Below are 21,019 nucleotides of genomic sequence, written 5' to 3' on the forward strand. Positions count from 1 at the left end.
GAATCATCGGACAGAAGATCTTCCTCTCTGTATATCTGTCTTTGTAGTAAAAATAAAATAAATCTAATAAATAAATAAATAAATCTTAAAAAATAAAAAGCTGAGGTAAAGAGAGAAGAGGAGTGAAGGTGAGAGGTATCGTCCATCCACTGGTTCAGTCCCTGAATAGCTGCAATGGCTAGAGTTAGGCTGATTCAAAGCCAGGGGTCAACAACCAGGAGCTTCTTCTGTGTCTCCCATGTGGGTGCATGGCCCAAGTACTTGAGATGCTTTCCCTGGGCATAAGCAAGGAGCTGGATTGGAAGCGGAGCAGCTGGGATCTGAACTGGTTCCCGTGTGGAATGCCAGCACCACAGAGGCTTAACCTGAAGTGCCACAGCTCTGACCCTCATTCAACACTGACTATTAGAAATATTATGTTTAGTCTATCTCTCTGTAGTATTTTGGGGTCCATATTTTAAAAACAACATCAAATATTCATAATTTTATTCTTCAACTTTATTATTTGATTCAAACAAAGAAGGAACTTTCAAAAGGACTATAATAACATTATCACGTACAAACTGGTCTTTCAAAGCTTTCCTTTCCTTTACCTTCTAAGTCCACATACAGAAGGAAGCCCGTAGGGCCCGGCACAATAGCGTAGTGGTTAAAGTCCTCACCTTGAATGTGCCCCGAATCCCATATGGGCACCGGTTCTAATCCTGGCAGCTCTGCTTTCCATCCAGCTCCCTGCTTGTGGTCTGGGAAAACAGTAGAGGACAGCCCAAAGCTTTGGGACCCTGCACCTGCGTGGGAGACCCAGAAGAACTCCTGGTTCCTGCCTTTGGATTGGCACAGCACTGGCCATTGTGATCACTTGGGGAGTGAATCATCAGACAGATGGAAGATCTTCCTCTCTGTCTCTCCTCCTGTCTGTATATCTGCCTTTCCAATAAAAATAAATAAATCTTACAAAAAAAAAAAAAAAAAAAGAAGGAGGCCCGTAATCTGTCTGGATCCACTCTTCCTCGTCTCTGGAGTACATTTGCTGTTCTTTCACTTGTCTCACTAAGCCAGCAGCTTAGCAAATGTCTGCCATATGACTTCCGTTTTGCTCCTCCCTCTCTTCTCCATCTCTCCGCTTGTACCATAACACGGGCTTAACATCTCATACCACCTATGGTACAATATTACTCCTCTTAATCGCTCTGAATCAAATATTTGCTTTTTTTTTTCCCCACCTTTCAGTCTTAGTCCTCCAATTTCTTTTATTATTATTGCTATTTTAATTAGTAGATCAGGGTGGGAAGGATCTAGGGCTAGGGAGAAGTGGGCATGATGATTGTTTCCGGACTTCCTGTTTCTTCTTCCCATTCCTGGGGGGCGTGGAGGAGATAAGGGAGAAGCCATACTGAGCCTCGCACCATCCTGAGAATGGGGAACAGTCACCTGATATCAACCCAGGGTCCCAATGTGGCACATGCTCAGAAGAGTCTGCCCCAGTGGATGTGTTATTTGTGAAATGCTGTTGATCCGGCAGATCTGTGGGTGAAAATCCCTTCCAATGTCCATTGGCTGATAATCAACCTTAGAGTCTTTAGCCCAGATATTTGCTGTCATTGCTTGGCTGGGGTAGTTGTTCTTTTCTTCATTCTCTGCTATGGTACCAGGTATCCTCTGCATGCCCCAATGGGCTACCATATCCTCTGTGTGCACCATGGTCTGCTGTCCAGCACTCCATCCTTTACACTGTGGAGTTCTCATAGGTGGGCCCACAGACCTGGGCCAGGTGGCCCAGACCCAGCCAGACTCACAGTCCTGGGGTTCATGGATGTAGCACCCACCCCGCAGATAACCCTTCAATTTATTTTTTTTTTTTAAAGAAATATTTATTCGAAAAGCAGATTTGCAGAGAGAAAGGGAGAGACATACAGAAAGATTTTCCACTCATTGGTTCACTCCCAAATGGTCACAAAAGCCAGGGCTGGGCCAAGCTGAAGCCAGGAACTAGGAGCTTCATTTGGGTCTCCAAGAATGTGGGCCACGTTCCACTGATCTCCCAGACAGTAGCAGGGATCTGGATTGGAATTGGAGCAGTCAGAAGCGGAGCTTCTGAACTTGCAAGAAGCAGGTTAACCCATTACTAGTCAAAGCCTGCCCCCGAGGCCTCCAATTTTACGTTAATTATCCTGCTTAAAAACCACCTCATTGCTCATATCCTAAGTCTAGTGGCATGACTGTGTCTTTTAAGCCTTTTTTGTGAGTAATTGGCTTTGATCACGTTGGCACCTCCAGGAGTGAATCTCCAGCCTTCTGAACAAGATCTGCATATTCTAAAATACACTTAGGAGACCTTCCACAGTACACAACTGAAGACGATGCAAATTGGGGGGGGGGGGGAATTGATTTTTTTTTCTAAAGATTTATTATTATTGGAAAGTCAGATATACAGAGAGGAGGAGAGACAGAGAGGAAGATTTTCCATCCGATGTTTCACTCCCCAAGTGAGCCGCAACGGCTGGTGCTGTGCTGATCCGAAGCCGGGAACCAGGAACCGCTAAGTGAAAGTAAAAGAAGAATGCAAACTCTCAACAACTCTGCTGCCGTCTCCTTACATATTCCATATTGCGCAACATAAATATATAGAAGTTTACTTATTTCTTAAAAATAAGCAAATAAACTAAGATTGGTTATTTTTTTGTCCTATGATGTTCAATTCTGTTTCATTCACATATGATTTTGTTCATAGTAAGACTAAGTTGTTGAAATATCTTGGCTACTTACAAGTAATAGATTTTTATGGTTATACCTATAAACATTTTTCATTGCCAAAAAATGCAAACTGATTCTTGCTGACTTGTACAGAGAGAAGAAAATCTTGAAAAGATATCACAGAATGGCACAGCATGAAAACATGGGAAGGAAAATGGGAAAATTGATAGCTGTACAGCCAGGACCACAGGGAAAATAGAAAAGGCATACACCAGACTGCTGTGGCCAAATTGAAAACATACATGTCACAGCTTACGTTTGCCGCGTCTGCACTTGGACATTGGTTGTCATACTGCAATGGCTGTCTCCGTCCCTTCCTGACCCCGAAAAATACACGTTCCACGTGAAGCCCCAGTGCTCATTTCCTTACATCTGTGTATTGCAACTCAAAACCTCATTATTTGAGCTTGGATTACTAGCCCAGAAATTATCATTGAAGGGTAATTTGGTACAGCTGGCATTCACAACTTCTCCCCGGGAAGTAGTTCTGCCTCCCATGAGAGCTTATAAAATCAAGTTCAGAAGCTATGCAGCCCTTCCTGCCCCTCCCTAGTGCACATACCAACTCAACAGCACAAGCAGAGTTCACATGACCTTACAATAAACCTGTGTAGGAACATGACTCACAAGAAGATACACATTTCCTTATCATCTTTTGTGGCTCCTGAGTGTTTGGTGCTGGATTCAAACTCATAAATGACTATTACCAAGTCTGTGATTTGTGTTGCACAGCAAAATTCTATTACAACCTATCTTGTGTAACTTTTATTCTAGTATCTGAAAAATCCCAAACCCACCCTCAAGATTAATTTATGAGTTTATTTTTATGTATCTTGGGTTGAATTTATTTTGACAATTGACAACTCAACACACGCGTTTATTTTTCTAACTGTGCTTAAGTTTTCTCTCAACAAAATTTAAAACTCCTTAGGATAGTTTTATTTGTTGCCCTTTAAAACAGAAGGGTTGCACAATAGATCATAGATATGAATTTGACTTGAGTGTCAATACATAACCCGAAGATAGAATTTTTAAATGATGCTAAAATATGTAGATGAACTGCTTTTTCTTCTTACTTTAGTTCCTGTATGTGTGGCAGGGTTGCATGACATGTAACCCAATGATCTTCTACCTAGTTTTTTTTTTTGTTGGGCATGCTCTGTTTGGCCTTTGACACTACAATACAATGATCTATAGAGGAGTTTCTTGGAATTTCTTCAAAATAATAGTTGAGATCATTTATATGGACACGGTCAATTAGTGTTAAACTTAGGAGTCCCTCATAGAACCCTGGAGTATAAATCACAGGCTATATGTAACAAGTACATGACTTAGCAAGAATTTTTTCATGTCACGTTTTCTTTATCCATTTCTCTGATGAAGGACATGTTAATTGATTTCATATTTTGAATATGGTGAACAGTGCTTCTATAAACATTGTGTTGCAGGTCTGTTTGGGATAATATATTCATGTCTTTTTGGTATATGCCCTTTAGCAGGATTGCTGGATCATATTTCAGGTCTATTTCTAGCTTTTTTTTGTAATATCCATACTGTTTTCCCACAATGGATGCACTCCTTCACATTCCTATCAACAGTGCATAAAAGTTACATTTCCCACATCCTCATCAGCATTTGTTATTCTAACTTTTTAATACTCACCATTCTGACAGGGGTCAGGTTTTGATTCGTATTTCCCTGATGGCTGCTGCTATTAAGCATCTCTTCATATGGTTGTTGGCAATTTATAGTTCTTGTTTCCAGAACCATCTTTTCAGGTCCTTTTCGTATTTCTTACCTGGACTGGCTGAGTTTTTTGAGTTGCTGATATACTCTGGATATTCATTTTTTTTTTTTTTTTTTTGGATAAGTAACAGTGCTTTTCTGTTCTGTCAGAGTGCTTCACACTACTGATTATTTCCTTTGATTTGCAGAAGCTTCTGAGCTTGATGTAATTCCACATAGCTTTTCTTTTGTTGCTTGTGCTTTGGGGGGGTCTTATCGAAGAAGTCATCATTCACACCAATGACTTGAGGTCTTTTTCTTATGTCTTTTTCTAGAAACCTCACAGGCTCAGATCTAAAATTTAGGCCTTTGATCCATCTTGAGCTAACTTTTTTTTTTTTAAGATTTATTTATTTTTATTACAAAGTCAGATAAACAGAGAGCAGGAGAGACAGAGAGGAAGATCTTGTGTCTGATGATTCACTGCAGCAGGGCCCTTCAGCTAAGTTTTTAACATGACAACAAGTAAGGATCTAATTTGCAGGACAATGAATCAGATCTTTTGCTACTCTGTATTATCTGTTTTCCTAATCAGGCTATCAAACACCTGGAGAATGTTAATTACGTCTCACATGCTACAAAAGCACCTTTCATGTGTTTCTTTTTCTGTTCTACTGTGCTAGCTTGTTAGACTGCACTGCTAAACTACTGTTACAACTTCATGATATACTCATGAGTCATACACAGCAGAAAAACCATTGCAATAGAACTTCACCAGGTTATCACTGTGCTTAGTACCTTAGGAGTATTTGAGCTGAGCTTTAAAAAGGCTTAAAGGAGAAGTACTTAAATAGAACTTTAATTTTTATTTATCTATAATGGCGAGAGAGAAAAAGAGAAAAAGAGCTAGAGATCAATTTTCTTCTATTTGCTGGGTCACTGTACAGTTGCCTATAACGGCCAAAGCTAAGTAAAGCTGAAGCCAAGAGCCAGGGATTCAATGTGAGCCTCCCAAGTGGGTTGGTAATCAGTACCCAAGCACTAACGCCATCACCTTCTGCCTTCTGGGGTGCATATTATCAGGAAGCTGGAATCAGAAGAGAAGCCAGCCCTCAACCCCGAGTATGGGATGCAGATGTCCCATGAGGCATCTTAACTGTTTTCCCAAATGCCCACTCTGAGTGGAGAGAGAAACAGAAATGAACTGCTTCAAACTCTCATCTCGTTCAATAGATATGCACAATTAAATTCACACACACAATTAAATTCAAATTGCAATTGGATCCAAATAATCATTACAAATTGCTAACTTCTGGTGACTGTTGAATTTCCTGAAATTTGACCAAAAAAAATGATGGATGTAATTTACCACATGATGAATAAGCTGGACAGTTATGAGACACTTTGGTCAATTAAGATATAAGTGAACTGATATTTCTACGTGTACTTTGTATTTTCAAATCCAATATGCTGTGCTACTGAACATACAAAGCATTTTTCAAAATTAAGTTTTGCTCAGTCTTATTTTGTCTCTTCCACTGTTGTGGAAACCAAATTCCCACACAGGTGGGGAGATGACCCTGAGAAAATGTAACCAGAAATCAAAGATTTATTATAATCGATTATAATCTTAGAGGGATCTGGATTCATATTCTTTAAATTTTATTTATTTATTTAAATATTTGTTTATATTTTGAAAGGTAGAGTGAAGGGGAAAAAGACAGGAAGAGAAAGCTTGCATGCTTTCATGCACTGGTCACTCCCCAAATAGCCACAATGACTGGAGTATCTTCCAGGTTGAAACTAAGAGCTTGAACTCCATTTGTGTCTCCCTTGTGTACAGCAGAGGCCTGAACACTTGGGTCAATGGCCATTGTCTTCCCAGGTGCATTAGCACGGAGCTGAATCCGAGGTAAAGCAGCTGAGAATAGAACTGGTGCTTCAATATGAGATGCCAGAACAAGCAATCTCTTAGCACCATAATACCTACCCTCTAGATTAAAAGTCATTGCGTATACTTACCTTTGCCTTGAAAGCTAATTATTTTCTGCTCCTAATTGAGCTTGTAGGCAAATAAAGATATACTAGGATCTATCTCTTAAGTGGTTGCAAAGGCATGTGTTAAAGGCAGTGCCACAAAAAACTGTGTTTTCTATCAGCATTAGTAATTTGCTTTACCTTGATATCAAGCAAATGTTCCTATAAAAGAATAGTTCATTAGAGGATAATTTAGACAATGACCAAAAAAATACAGAATTATGTCATTAAATATTAGTACCAAAGTAATTTATTTAATAATAAGCTAACTTAAACATATAATCAATATAAAGAATTTGCATCATCAAGTACTGCCCTCTCATTTAAGTAACTAAAACACAGTGTATAATCCATCTTTGCATTGTATCAGCTGCAGAATATACAATGATTTGCAGGGTGACTTTTATTTACCTTCTGTAACCTCTCTTACCCTTCCGTATGATCTGTGAGCTGAAATCATCCAGCGATCTCAGATCTGGTTGGGCCAAGCAGAAAAGCCAACAGCAGACTAAGAGAATCAGAACGTAGTAAGATTGAGAAGGCCACCTTCATCCAGTCAGGTGGCCTCTGATTGACAATGGCTTAACTTCTGATTTGTTTGTTTTTACTTCATTATGGTGTCAAGAAGATATTTATTTCATAGAAATTGTGTTTTGAATGTTGAGGTTTTCTAAAACTCACAATATGTGGCAGATACTCTGTTACAATGCTGGGCAGCTGGGGAGCATCCTTCAGTCACAGCTCTCAGTCAGCCCACAATCATGAAGCTAAATAATCAATGTGCTATAGTGAACTATGTTTCTAGGCTATGATGTTTGCTAAGGCAGGTGGAATTAATTCTTTTTTGACTCAATTTTTAAAAGCTTCGTTTTATTTTTATCGGAAAGGCAGATACACAGGGAGCAAGGGAGACAAAGAAGCTCTTCTGTCCGATGATTCACTCCCCAAGCGGTCAACAGCCGGAGCTGCGCCTATCCAAAGCCTGGAGCCTGGATCCTCTTCTGCGTCTCCCATGCAGGTGCAAGGTCCCAAGGCTTTGGACCATCCTTAACTGCTTTCCCAAGCCACAAGCAGGGAGCTGGATGGGATGCTGGGTGACCGGGGACACAAACCGGAGCCCATATGGGATGCTGGCACATGTAAGGTGAGGACTTTAGCTGCTAGGCTACCACACTGGGCCCTTGACTCAGTTTTTAAATAGTCCTCTCAGAATTTTTTTTCCTGTCTTCCCAGGTAAGCATACTTATCTCTTTCTCAGTAAGACTCTGAAATATCCACTGAGATGCACTGACTGTAGTAGGGGGTAGTGATAGTAAGTAACCCACTGTAGCTTTTGTTAGTGGGTTCTGCTTCTCCTAGGTTGTTTAGAGCACACTTTACTATAGGACTCAAAACACTTCTGGGGCCCGGCGGCATGGCCTAGCGGCTAAAGTTCTCGCCTTGAAAGCCCTGCTGGGATCCCATATGGGTGCCAGTTCTAATCCCGGCAGCTCCACTTCCCATCCAAATCCCTGCTTGTGGCCTGGGAAAGCAGTCGAGGACGGCCCAAGGCATTGGGACACTGCACCCGCGTGGGAGACCCGGAAGAGGTTCCAGGTCCCGGCATCGGATTGGCGCATACCGGCCATTGCGGCTCACTTGGGGAGTGAAACATCGGATGGAAGCTCTTCCTCTCTCTCTCTCCTCCTCTCTGTATATCCGGCTTTCCAATAATAATAAAATCTTAAAAAAAAAACAAAAACACTTCTGTCTTGTGCAAGACCTTGTGAGTCATTATCTTCCTGACTGTCCGTTTCACTTCACTGTTCCTTAGGCTATAAATGATGGGGTTCAACATGGGGCTGATGACTGTATAGGACAATGATACAAGCTTCTTGCTCTCAGGGGACTGATTCGATTTAGGCCAAAGGTAGGTCAGGCTGGCTGTTCCATCAAAGAGAGATACCACAATGAGGTGCGAAGAGCAAGTAGAGAATGCTTTTTGGTGACCAGTAGCAGAAGACATCCTCAGAATGGTTATGATTTTTTTTCTGTTTTTTAAAATTTATTTTTATTTATTTTATTGTTCTTTATTCTTTCAGAATGGTTATGATAATGCGGGTATAGGAGACCAAAATAAGGGAGAAAGGAAACATGATAAATAGAAGTGTGGAGGCAAGTGCTTGCATTTCATATGTGGTTGTATCTTCGGTGACTAGCTTCAACACTGGAGGACCGTCCCCCCCAAAAAAATGTTCTACAGCATTGGGTCCACAGAAAGGAAGGGCCATCAGCCAACCTGTCTGCAGCATAGATACAGGGACACCAGGCATCCAAGAGCCCACGGCCATCCTCAAGCACAGATGGCCACGAAGCGATCATAAGCCATCACAGAGAGAAGAAAACACTCAGAGCTCCCAAAGAAGAAGAAGAAATACATCTGGATTCCACAACCCACGAAAGAGATGATTTTTCTTGGGGACAGTAGATCCACCAGCATCTTGGGCACCATGACTAGAGTGAAACAGACTTCCAGAAGTGACAGGTTTTGGAGAAAGAAGTACATGGGCGTGTGAAGGTCAGGGTCCATACTTGTAACTGTGACAATGAGAAAGTTGCCTAACAAAGTGGCCATATATATGGCCAGAAACAGGATGAAAAGGGAAACCTGTATCTTGGGATTGTTTGTGAAACCAAAAAGAATGAATTCAGTGACTCTGGTGTGATTTTCACAGACCATATTCTAGGCCCAGTTTCTTTCTAAGAATCAAAATATGTGTATTAAAACATTGTCTATCAATACAGAAACAGTCTCAAAAATTGACAGCAAGATCCATAAAGCACATTTCTGTTCTCAGTTGCTTAACTGCCTTGTTTTCCTGAAGCAGAGAGGATATTTACAATAACGTAATAAAGGAAAAAGAACTTTGTGTTATTTTTACCAATCGTTTATTATTTAGTTACAGTTTTTCTATCATCAGAGACATGGTCTGAGATCCATCCTTTTCAGGATAAAGCAGAAAGTGTTTAGATAAATAATAAAAGGAAATATTCTACCAAATTGTTAGTCTCAGTGATTATTAAATTTTTATAGTATTATTACTTCTCTTTAAATATTTATTAAGAATTATACATATTTATGTACGATTGTGTAATATTTCAATACATGTATACAAAGTGTACTGTTCAAATCAATGCAATCAACACTTGTCCTTTGTTCATATTACTTTATGATTGGAACTTTGGGGTGCCTTTCTTTCACTTGCTCATAAAATAACGTAATGGGTTGTGGGTTGTCATCACTCCCACTCTACTGGGTAATGTTTGAAACTTTTTCCTTTGATCTAATTGATTTGCTACTCATTTTACAAATTCCCCCTAACCCCAAGCTCTAGTTATTACTTTTCTGTGGCCAGAGTGAGTTTTTTCAGTTTCTACATGTGAGGCTCAGAATGTGGCATTTGTCTATGTCGTGTTTATTTCACTTAAAATGATGTCATCCAGTTCCATCCATTTTATTGCAAATGACAGCGTTTAATTCTTTTTGTAGCTGAATTTCATTGTGTATATATACGTTTTCTTTATCCATGTAACTGATGGCAGACATGTTGCTTGATCTCATTTTCCAACTGTTGTCAGCTGTGCTGCAGTAAACACAGTGCAGCAGATATGGCTTTGAGAAAATGACTTCATGTCTCTGGGATATATATCCAGTAGGGGCATTGCTGGATCATATGATGGTTCTATTCACAGTTTGTAAGGAGCTTTCATACTCTCTTCTATAATGATTGTATTAAATTTACATTCCCGTTAACTGTTTTAATTTCTTTGAATCCTCACTAGCACGCATTACTTTTCATCTTTTTGTTCTTGTTGTTAATGGCCATTGTTTTAGGATGCTGCAAAGAAAACAATGGGCTAATGTGACTATCTAATCTTTACTATATTAATCACATTTCTATTGAATGAAGCGTGTCTTACACCATTTTGCTTACCATGTTTACACACACACACGCACACTCAGACTTCTTAAATGCATCTACACCCATGAGGTGCACCTAGTGTATAGATGTCAGTAGCTAAGTAGAATGCATGCCGATTTCAGTGTTTCCAGTAGTCTTTGTGGGCTTTGCTAACTTACCTGAATTTTTACATTTTCTCTTACGAGATTTTTATATTTTCTCTTATCATTCCACTCCATTGAGCCCCCACTTCTCACTATGCACACAGTTATATTCATTTTAAGTAGACCTGAAAACAAAATAGTCCTCTGAACAAATATGATTTGTAGTAGAAAAGTCATTCCTCCCAACATTCAATCCCAGTCCATTGAAATGGTTCTGTGATTGACCATTCTCCCCACAGCAGTCAGACTGGGAGCTTGGTGCTTCCCAACAGATGCCTGCTATTATAAATATTTGCTGTTGAATATCTCCTGAACCAATCACAAAACGAATTTAACTATTACATACTCGGGGACTACATCTTAAAAGTAAACTTTTTTGACTAGTAATAGAATTACAAATTTTTTTCTCTATACCAGTGGTTCTTAGTAATAGCACATCGAGCAGGAGCACATATTGGAAAAAAGCTTACCTATAGTGACACACTATAGCTAAGCTGAATGCAGTCTTATTTTCAAATACTGTGATTGGGTAAATAGTGGATTCATTCTTTCAGAATACATCTTTTTCTACTACAAGTCACAAATGAAACTTTCTAGTCAAAATATTTAAAATTGATTTCCACAATGGGCTAAAAGGCTCTGAAAAATCCACAGCTTACAGGATTAAAAAAAGTTACTGATTTATTTGAAATGGGATAGAGAGAGATGATGCATCTTCTGATGCACTCCCAATGCTCGTAACTCCAGGGCGGGGGCGGGGCGGGGGCGGGGTGGGGGCGGGGCAGCTGAAAGCAGGAGTCCAGAATTCAGTCTGGGTCTCCCACGTGCACGACAGGGATGAAGGCTCCTGCGGCATCAATGCGGCATCCAAAGGGACGTGTTTGGGTGTCGCGGCTAGCTGAGCCGGCGTAGTAGGCACGGCGAATGTCCGAGCGAAAAGCACCGACACACGGAGACCATGATGGTGTTACAAGTGCTGGGAGCCGACTCCCCCGAGCCGTCCTCAACAAGCCTCTTTATTACCATATTCTCTCCTCTTTCCCCCAAGCCCATCAACAGGACAATAGGACGCCAATGAATCTGCAAAGGCTAGGTGCTACTGCCTTAGGCCCGATTCCTGAGTGCTCAGCTTAAGGAATGTAAATCAACTCCTCAGCCCACAACATTTGGGGGAAACCGAATTCGAAGTGGAATCAGGTCTTCAACCCACACACCCTGATAAGGGATGTGGTTGCCCTAGTTAGTGTCTTAACCTATATGCCCATTCTGAAACAAATGGTTCAGTTAAAGAATTGAATGCTTTGGGACCAGGGCAGTGGCTGCTCCTGACCAAAAGGGGAAACGCTGACAACGAGTATTAAGCTGTGAGTTCCTCATATATGAACTTTATTGCACACATGTTGATATTTTATATACTTATTTGTTGAGATCTTTTGTTATGAAAATATGGAATTTTATCAAATGTACTCTTGTCACCCATTGAGATTAACCTATGATTTTTAAATACTACCTTTGATAGAGAGATCATATTATTGCTTTGAATATTTGAACCATGCTTACATTCCTAGGATAAGTTTCACCAGATTATTTTGCAGAAACCTTTTCTTGTGTTGTTGGAATCAGTTTGCTAATATATTTTTGAGAATTTTTGAGTTTATTTTTTTTAAGATTTATTTATTCTTTATTAGAAGGTCAGATATACAGAGAGGAGGAGAGACAGAGAGGAAGATCTTCACTCCCCAAGCGGCCGCAACGGCTGGAGCTCAGCCAATCTGAAGCCCAGAGGTTCTCTCAGGTTTCCCACACAGGTGCAGGGTCCCAAGGCTTTGGGGCATCCTCGACTGTTTTCCCAGGCCACAAGCAGGGAGCTGGATGGGAAGCGGGGCTGCCAGGATCAGAACCAGCATCCATATGGGATCCCAGGCATGCAAGGCGAGGACTTTAACCACTATGCTATCACGCTGGGCCCGAGTTTATGTTTGTTAGGATTACGAATCTCTAACTTTCTTTTCTTGTAATATCCTTATCTAGTTCTCATGCAAGAGTAATGCTGGTGTCATAAAGGGAATTTGGAAGTGATCTTCAAGTTTTTTCTTTCTTTCTTTTTTTTTTTTTTCAAAAAATGTGAGGAAAAAGGAGATAGATTCTTCAAATTTGTGATAAAATTCACCTGTCAAGGTTATTGACCATGGATGTTTCTTTGTAGGAGATTTCTGATCACCATCTCCATCTCTTGCTGTTGTTCTGAAGAGATTTTCTGATTCTTCTAAGATTCAATCTTGTCTCTAGGAGTACATTTGTTTCTTTGATGTTGTCCAATTTTTGGCACATATTTGTTCATAGAATTGTTTGTCGATGCTTTGTGCTTCCAGAATATCAATTATAATTTTTGTTGTTTTAGTTTTAATCATTTGGCCTCTCTCTTTTATGTGTTTATCATAACTAAAGGTTTACCAATTTGTTTATCTTTTAAGAATCGTTTCTCCATTTTGTCTATCTACTGTTTCTCTGGTCTCAGTTTATCTCTGGGCTAATTTGCATTATTTCCTTTCTTCTGCCAACTTTGCTTTTTGTTTCTTCCTCTTTTTTAGTTCTTTAGAATTTAAAGTTAGATTAGGAGCTTTTCCTTTTAGTTTTTAACTTTGACGTTCAGAAACTTCCCTCTTAAAACATTTTTTTGCATTCCGTAAGTTTCGGTGTCTTTTGTTCCTGTTTTTCTGACAGAGAAAATGTGTGGGCCTCAGGGATCTCAGAGCTTGGTACACGGGAGCACTGTTGATTGAATAAAGACACAGGGTCCACGGTCTATGATTCCAAGGTGCAAATGTTCATTGCACCATGTTTTTATACTATGTTTTTCATGCAAAGCCAGGCTATCTGAACAATGCTAAGTAGAATATCATCACAAAGCAATCTGCCATGCACATGAACTTTCACCAGGTTGTTTTACAGAACACATGTCAGTGTTTCTTCTCACAAACATTAGTCTTTACAGGTCAACAGGTGAAGGCTGCGTTCCAGGAACTGGGATGGAATGCAGCCAACGGAGAAAACCGTCCCAAGAACAGAGCTTCCCGGAGTCTCTCATAGGATAGGTTTTCAGGCACACATCCCTGAGTTATCACAGGGTCCGGGGAGGGGGTGTGGGGCTTCTCTGGGGTTGCTCAGGCACCTGCTGATCCTTGTCCCTTCCTCTTCCCAGCCTTGTCACAAAAATGAATTACTGCTCAGAGACAGAAACAAAACAAAAGGGACAACAAAACAAAAGGTCATTAGAATATATTTCAGAGAAGCAGTGACCCAGGACACAGAGCACATGACAAGCCAACGTCTTGGCATGGCACTTTTGTCCCTGAAGTAGATGGTTGATTGGCCATGTGGCTCACATTTGGGATCACTGTACACGTGGCCTCAAGCCAGACTTTTCTAGTCGGACTGAGTTCTCATCACGATACTTACCCACAAGTTTATCCTGGCACACAACAGAGTTCCTGATCCCTCCCCTACATGAGGGTTTCTGGCTCCTGTCCATTTGCTCATGTCTACCTAGCCATCTCCGTTCATGAAGAGTTAAATGTTTCTTTTTCTGGTTTTAGCAGGCAATATATTGTTTAATGTTTATACTTGTATATTGCTTATAATTGTTGTGGGTAGTCACAACACATATAAAATGACCTGATCCATAAAATGCTGCCAGCCCTTTTCACATGGATCAGGATTCCGAGTAAGGTCCATTGGAACTCACAAACACTTGAATCTGATAGTCTGATAGTCTGTGAAACCAGCAAATGGTGACTGGAAAATCAAAGTGTAGGCTCCTGAAGGCTTTAGAGGAACGTGAGCTTGATGCACGTGTTCTTTTTTGGAAATAGGTCCTATGTGAACCCTGATAGAGAGTGTGCTCTCGATTGCAATAATCGTGTGACTGCAGTGTCCTGAACAGTTAGCATCTGTCCCGTCAAGGAAGCATTAGTCCGGGTTTGTAGGCAGGTCTGTCCCGTCAAGGAAGCATTAGTCCGGGTTTGTAGGCAGGTACTTCATGAAGTTACTGACTGCAATGTTTGTCATGTCTACATCAAGTATGTTCAAAATCATAAATAGATTTTGTGACCAGTGACTACCATTTCCAGTACACCTGCTCCTAACAGCCAACTATCTTTCAGCATATAGCTGTGATCACATGGGACATTCCCTCCTTGCAGCTTCTGAGATAAAAGATGTTGGGTCAAGTTTACAGAGGTGCTGCATGTAATCCTGGCAGCAGCAAGAAATGGACAAGACTATTGTCATACAAATATGACTCAAAGGTGCTCCCTAAAGAGTACTGAACTAAAAAAAAATACTCCTAATGGGCATAAATTTAAGTTGCATGTCTTACTGTTCTCTTGGTTGAAATACAGTTCAAGGGGCTTGTGTGTGATTTCACAGATTAAGCCTTCCCCTGAAGTGCCAGCATATACTGTATGAGCGCTAGTTTGTGTCCTGGCTTCTCCAGTTCCAGTCCAGCTCCCTGCTAATCTGCCTGGCAAAGCATCAAAAGATGGGCCTCTCCATTCAGATGGTAGATCCTGGAGAAGTTCCAGGCTCCTGGCTTTCAACTGGCCCAGCTCTGGCCATTGCAGCTGGTTATATGTAGGACCATAAAATTCCCTATCAAGTTTCTGATGAACTAAAACACTTAATTTCTTACCAAAAAAAACTTATTGTAAATTGAAAATCATTGTTTTAGTGGAAAATTGATATTGAAACATTTTTATGGTTCTATTCAAAGGATTCACATAAAGAAAAAATAAAACCTCTCTAATGTATTTTAAGTCCAATGAAGCTTAAATTAACAAAATTATTTTTTTTAATTTATTTTTTACATCCAGAGCCTACATGGTCCTCTACGGACCTTGTCTCCAAAACCTGGAAGTCTCAGTAATTGACTTCTATTTTTTTCTGCTCTCTGGAGGACACTGTCCCAGAAGGTGACAGAAATCTCAACGCTTCAATTACTTGGAAAAGTTACATGGTTATACCTAAACCGAAGCCCGTTGGGTAACTGCTATCGATATTTTGGCAAATTGTTAGCAATTCCAGATGGTTCAGGGCTTCCACTTTCTCATGCATGGCCATCTTCGCTCCCTCCTTAAAGCGCACAGACATCTGAGAAAGCAGGGTAGTAAATGTCCTGTGGATTGATGGCTCAGGTTCCAGTTACGTAACTATGGAGTGTAATTCCTGGGGTTGTTTTAGCATTGGCAGAACATCAGTTAGATAATTTACTGCAATTCTCTTCTGACGAGAACATTTTGAATGCTTCAAGAGATCTATTGCTGAAGGAAAAGGCAATTTTTTTTCCCTTTTGGAAAAGGCAACTTTTAAAATACAGCAATGGAAACACAGATTGTATTTCTCTAAGGGAAGACTCTAAAACTGGGGTAATGAATGTGTTTTGGGGAAAGAGGCTTATTTTACCACAAAATGGCAATTTTTCAGTATTTGTGGTCATGACAGTAAGTGTTTAACTTTATTCTTATCATTTATAGACTTAAAAGAATAAAAAGAGAAAACCCCTGGAATTTGCTGCTTCATTTTTGAGAGACTCTGATAAAAGTTCAAAGAGCAAAAGGTAAAGATAACTTTTAAAGGATATGAGATTTGGAAAAATAATAAATCTGAATGGCTATTTGCTTGTGGACTACCTGGGAAGAACTCTGTCTTCCAGGCATATAAATAGGACAAATACGATTCAGTCACAACTATATTAATATTTATGACATTATGACTATTATAGCATTTATGACAGATTATTAAGCATTTTTCTCTCATTCCACCTAATAAATATATCATAATTAATAGTCATTTTTCAGATGTTAAGCATTATACTGACAACAAATACTCAGAAAATTTTGTCAAAGAATGAATGATAAATATTTAATAGTAATGCAAGACTATGACATTGGAATATACATGATAGGAATGAATCCTAAATATTAAAGTAATGTAAGTCATTGCTAGGATGTGAAACTAGCAAAATGTCAATGTAAAATTTCTCAAAAATAATGTTACATGATTGATTCTGGCTGTCTTTCACACAGCTAGATCTCCACAGACCCTAAGGATGATCTAATGTAAAATATTGGTCCTTTGAAATAGAGCTATTTGCATATTTATTTTTAATGGGGTTAGTGAATACCTTATTCTCTACATTAAAAAAGAAATCTTTTTTTTTTTAAATATTTATTCATTTTATTACAGCCAGATATACACAGAGGAGGAGAGACAGAGAGGAAGATCTTCCGTCCAATGATTCACTCCCCAAGTGAGCTGCAACGGGCCGATCCAAAGCCGGGAACCTGGAACCTCCTCCGGGTCTCCCACGTGGGTGCAGGGTCCCAATGCATTGGCCCGTCCTCAACTGCTTTCCCAGGCCACAGGCAGGGAGCTGGAGGAGGAAGTGGAGCTGCTGGGATTAGAACCGGCGCCCATATGGGATCCCGGGACTTTCAAGGCGAGGACTTTAGCCGCTAGGCCACGCTGCCGGGCCCTAAAAAAGAAATCTTACGTAATGGTAACACATAGCATGTAATTTTCCCCTTAGTCATTTTTGTTTTCCTCAAACAAAATATTACATTTTCCGCAGATATTTTTTGTATTCTTTCTGGACTTTTAATAGTGTTTCTGATTCTGTCCCACAATTAATAGAAATTTAAGTTTATAAAAGTTTATCCAACAAAACCCACATATGTCATTATGTTTCAACTTAAACAGGACTGCTGTGAATTTTAACATCATACCGAAATGTAATAAAAAGAATAATGATAAACACTTGTTGAATATTTACTGGGCCATAATGGTACCCTTTGATTTATGTTACATTGTTCATTTTCTATCTGCAAAAATCTTTGAGGATTGCAGAATTCTTGTCTCTCTTCTGACTACGGGGATGCTATTGTATAGAGAGTACAAGAAATTTGTCCTAGATCCCATTGAGAAAGTGAAAGAAGCTGAACTAGACCCCAACCCAAATCTGTCTGACAGTGAAAGTAGTGCTGACTACAGTGGGACTGCACAGGCTCCACGCTTATCACTGATTCCCCCTGCACCAATTAAAGTCCAGACACAGAATGCTACACTGACAATATTTGTAGAAGTTATGTATAACCTTTCTTTTAAAGATTTATTTATTTTTATTGCAAAGTCAAATATTCAGAGAAGAGGAGAGAAAGAGAGGAAGATCTTCGCTCCGATGATTCACTCCTCAAGTAACCACATCGGCTGGTACTGTGCCAATCCAGAGCCAGGAGCCAGGAACCTCTTCCGGGTCTCCCACGTGAATGCAGGAACCCAAGGCTTTGGGCTGTCCTCGACTGCTTTCCCAGGCCACAAGCAGGGAGCTGGATGGGAAGTGGAACAGCCGGGATTAGAAACGGTGACCATATGGGATCCCGGTGCGTTCAAGGCGAGGACTTTAACCACTGCTAAGCCACACTGCCAGGCCCAGTTATATATAATCTTAAGAAACTTATTTTCACATGAATATGTGATGATAGTACTTGTGAAATGGAAAAGATTTTTGGCATGGATTGAGAAGTAGAAAATGTATTTTAATGAAAAGAAATTTTAACTTTTTTTCTGAGGTATGAGGGGGTGTTGAAAAAGTTCATGAAAAATACAATTTTTTAAAAAAAGCCATATATGGATTACAAATATTTGTTTTCCCCTGCTGAAATACATCCTTCTACTCATTTTCTATGACAGGTGCAAGTCCGTTAAAAGAACCAGAAGCCTTCCTATTCAAATGATTACACAGTGCAGCAATGGATCAAGAAGATGATTTGTCTCTGCATTCAAAACTGTGAAATATAGATAAACTTTAAAAAGAATCATTAAGAACAAAGATTCGAGAGCCAGGTTTGTTGGTTTTAAATTCCTCTTATAACTACAATAGTGAATTTCAACAGATTTCATTTTTTTAAACCTCAGTTTGCTCATGTGAAACTTGGGAAACGATAACATGTATCCCACAGCATTATGGTATGGATTAAACGAGGTCCCATGAAAGCCCTTAGAAACGTGTCTGGCATATTAAGTAATGCCACATAAATGTTTACTATTATTTTAATTTCCCATACAACGTCATGCACAGTTCCAAGAGAAGAGGAAAAATGTTAATATGAGGATATGTCAGTTCATGGAAAAGTGGAATTAAAGATAAATTATGGTGCAATAAATTTTTGAAATCTGTGCATGATTTTTAAAATGTGTATTTTCCATTAATGTAGAGAAGATTTCTCATACAAGAAATTAAATTTATTTGAGCAAGCTAAAACATAAATCAATGATGACACTGTTTTCAGTGTAAGTGAGAGCACAGTCTTTAAGACTCTCTTAAGGATCTCTGGTTAGGTTTCCATTCCTAAAGAAGCTATTCTGTCTAAATTGTCTCTACGCATCTTATTAAAAAATAAAAAAGCACAGGAAAGAGAAAATTTTTCCTCAGGGAAGTTTTCATGGCATATCTTGAAAAGATTCTAGAAAATTAAATACTAATTTTTTGTGTGTCTGATAGCACACACATTTTATCTTCCTTCAGAATTCAAATTTTCCATGACTCACAAGAGTTAATTGCACATATTAAATATTAAACTTAGTCAATTTCTTTATATCTATTGGTACTCCACATTAAGCCCTAATGTTTTTCTCATCTTCAATACCAAAATCCCCATTGTCTCTAACGCCAGACTAGCTAAATTACTTCCTGAATACCATTTATCAAATGTACCCTCTTACAGTCACTGGCTTTTGATGTTAAATTTACTAGGCAAACTATGAGGAAAATATAGAGAAAAGTGATACTTGGAAGTGTGAAAGTCACCTTGGTAGTCAGCTTACAGGCAAAGAATTTTGCCACTTGCAAGAACTAGGAAATAACAAGCATTTGCATTAATCAATTGCTTCAATTTGTCATTGCATTTCCATAAGGCTGAAATTAATGGTTATAGAATAATCTGATAAGCCCTACTAACGTAAGACGTTGTTTGTAAAACTAGAAATGAAGCCAGGAGTTCATTTGTTCATTTTGCCCTGTGCCTCTCAGCAGGTGTCTGCCATGGGTGACAGGGGAACGAGCAATCACTCAGAAATGACCGACTTCATTCTTGTAGGCTTCAGGGTCCACCCAGAGCTCCACCTTCTCCTCTTCCTGATTTTTCTGCTTGTCTATGCCATGATCCTCCTGGGGAATGTTGGGATGATGGCCATTATTGTGACTGACCCCCGCCTGAACACACCAATGTATTTCTTCCTAGGCAACCTCTCATTCATTGATCTCTTCTATTCGTCCGTCATTGCACCCAAGGCCATGACCAACTTCTGGTCTGAAAGCAAGTCCATCTCCTTTGCAGGCTGTGTGGCCCAGCTCTTTCTCTTTGCACTCTTCATTGTGACGGAAGGCTTCCTCCTGGCAGCCATGGCTTATGACCGCTTCATTGCCATTTGCAACCCACTCCTCTACTCTGTCCAGATGTCCACACGTCTCTGCGCTCAGCTGGTGGCTGGTTGCTATTTTTGTGGCTGTTTCACCTCAGTTCTTCAGACCAGCATGACCTTCAGTTTATCATTCTGTGCTTCTCGGGCTATTGACCACTTCTACTGTGATGCTCGTCCACTGCAGAGGTTGTCCTGTTCTAACCTCTTTATTCATAAAGTGATATCTTTTTCTTTATCCGGTATCATTATCTTGCCTACCGTCACAGTCATTATTGTTTCCTACGTGTACATTGTGTCCGCAGTTCTAAAGATACGCTCCACGGAGGGCCGGAAGAAAGCCTTCTCCACCTGCAGCTCTCACCTGGGGGTCGTGGGTGTGCTGTACGGCGCCGTCTTCTTTATGTACCTCACACCTGACAGGTTTCCTGAGCTGAGTAAAGTGGCCTCCTTGTGTTACTCCCTTGTCACTCCCATGCTGAATCCTCTGATTTACTCCCTGAGAAACAAAGATGTCAAAGAGGCTCTAAGAAAACTTGTAGAGAAGAAAAATGCTCTCTTTTGATTATTATTTCTCTTCTGCCAATTGTATTGTGGCTCTTTGCTTCATTTCTCTCATGGCCATTCATTGAAATTCTCATGAAGATAATTTTAAAAATGCAATTAATTGTTTTTTTTTCTGTGTTGCTTCCTTTCCCTGTATTACTTTGTACGTCAGTTCAGACATCCTTAATCTCTTTTTTTTTAACATATATTTTTATTACATTTCCTTTTTTTTAAACTAATTACATTGCATTATGTGATACATTTTTTTATGCACTGGGATTACCCCCACCCCTCCCAAAACCCTCCCCCCACGGTGGATTGCTCCACTTTGTTGCATGCATTTCCATAGTTCAAATTCAGTTGACATTCTTTCATTGG

General features: G+C 39.8%; 2 protein-coding genes across 2 annotated transcripts; one reads left to right on the plus strand and one right to left on the minus strand.

Moving 5' to 3' along the window:
- Positions 1–8,239: 8,239 nt before the first annotated feature.
- Positions 8,240–9,235, minus strand: LOC101517559 (olfactory receptor 10A7). The gene is given in 3 exon segments (XM_012926298.2): positions 8,240–8,540; positions 8,611–8,860; positions 8,863–9,235. Coding segments are annotated over 3 exon segments (924 nt in total).
- A 10,397-nt stretch (positions 9,236–19,632) lies between these two features.
- On the plus strand, positions 19,633–20,680 carry LOC101525027 (olfactory receptor 9K2). Its single transcript, XM_004583137.4, has one exon. The coding sequence runs from the start codon at positions 19,662–19,664 to the stop codon at positions 20,658–20,660; it is 999 nt and encodes a 332-aa protein (XP_004583194.1). The 5' UTR covers positions 19,633–19,661; the 3' UTR covers positions 20,661–20,680.
- Positions 20,681–21,019: the final 339 nt, after the last annotated feature.

This window comes from Ochotona princeps, chromosome 15 (assembly GCF_030435755.1).
Source record: "Ochotona princeps isolate mOchPri1 chromosome 15, mOchPri1.hap1, whole genome shotgun sequence".
Classification (NCBI taxonomy): domain Eukaryota; kingdom Metazoa; phylum Chordata; class Mammalia; order Lagomorpha; family Ochotonidae; genus Ochotona; species Ochotona princeps.

Bases quoted from the DNA above. Each gene is read 5' to 3' on its own strand.
- LOC101525027 (XM_004583137.4), top strand. From the start codon at position 19,662: ATGAAGCCAGGAGTTCATTTGTTCATTTTGCCCTGTGCCTCTCAGCAG.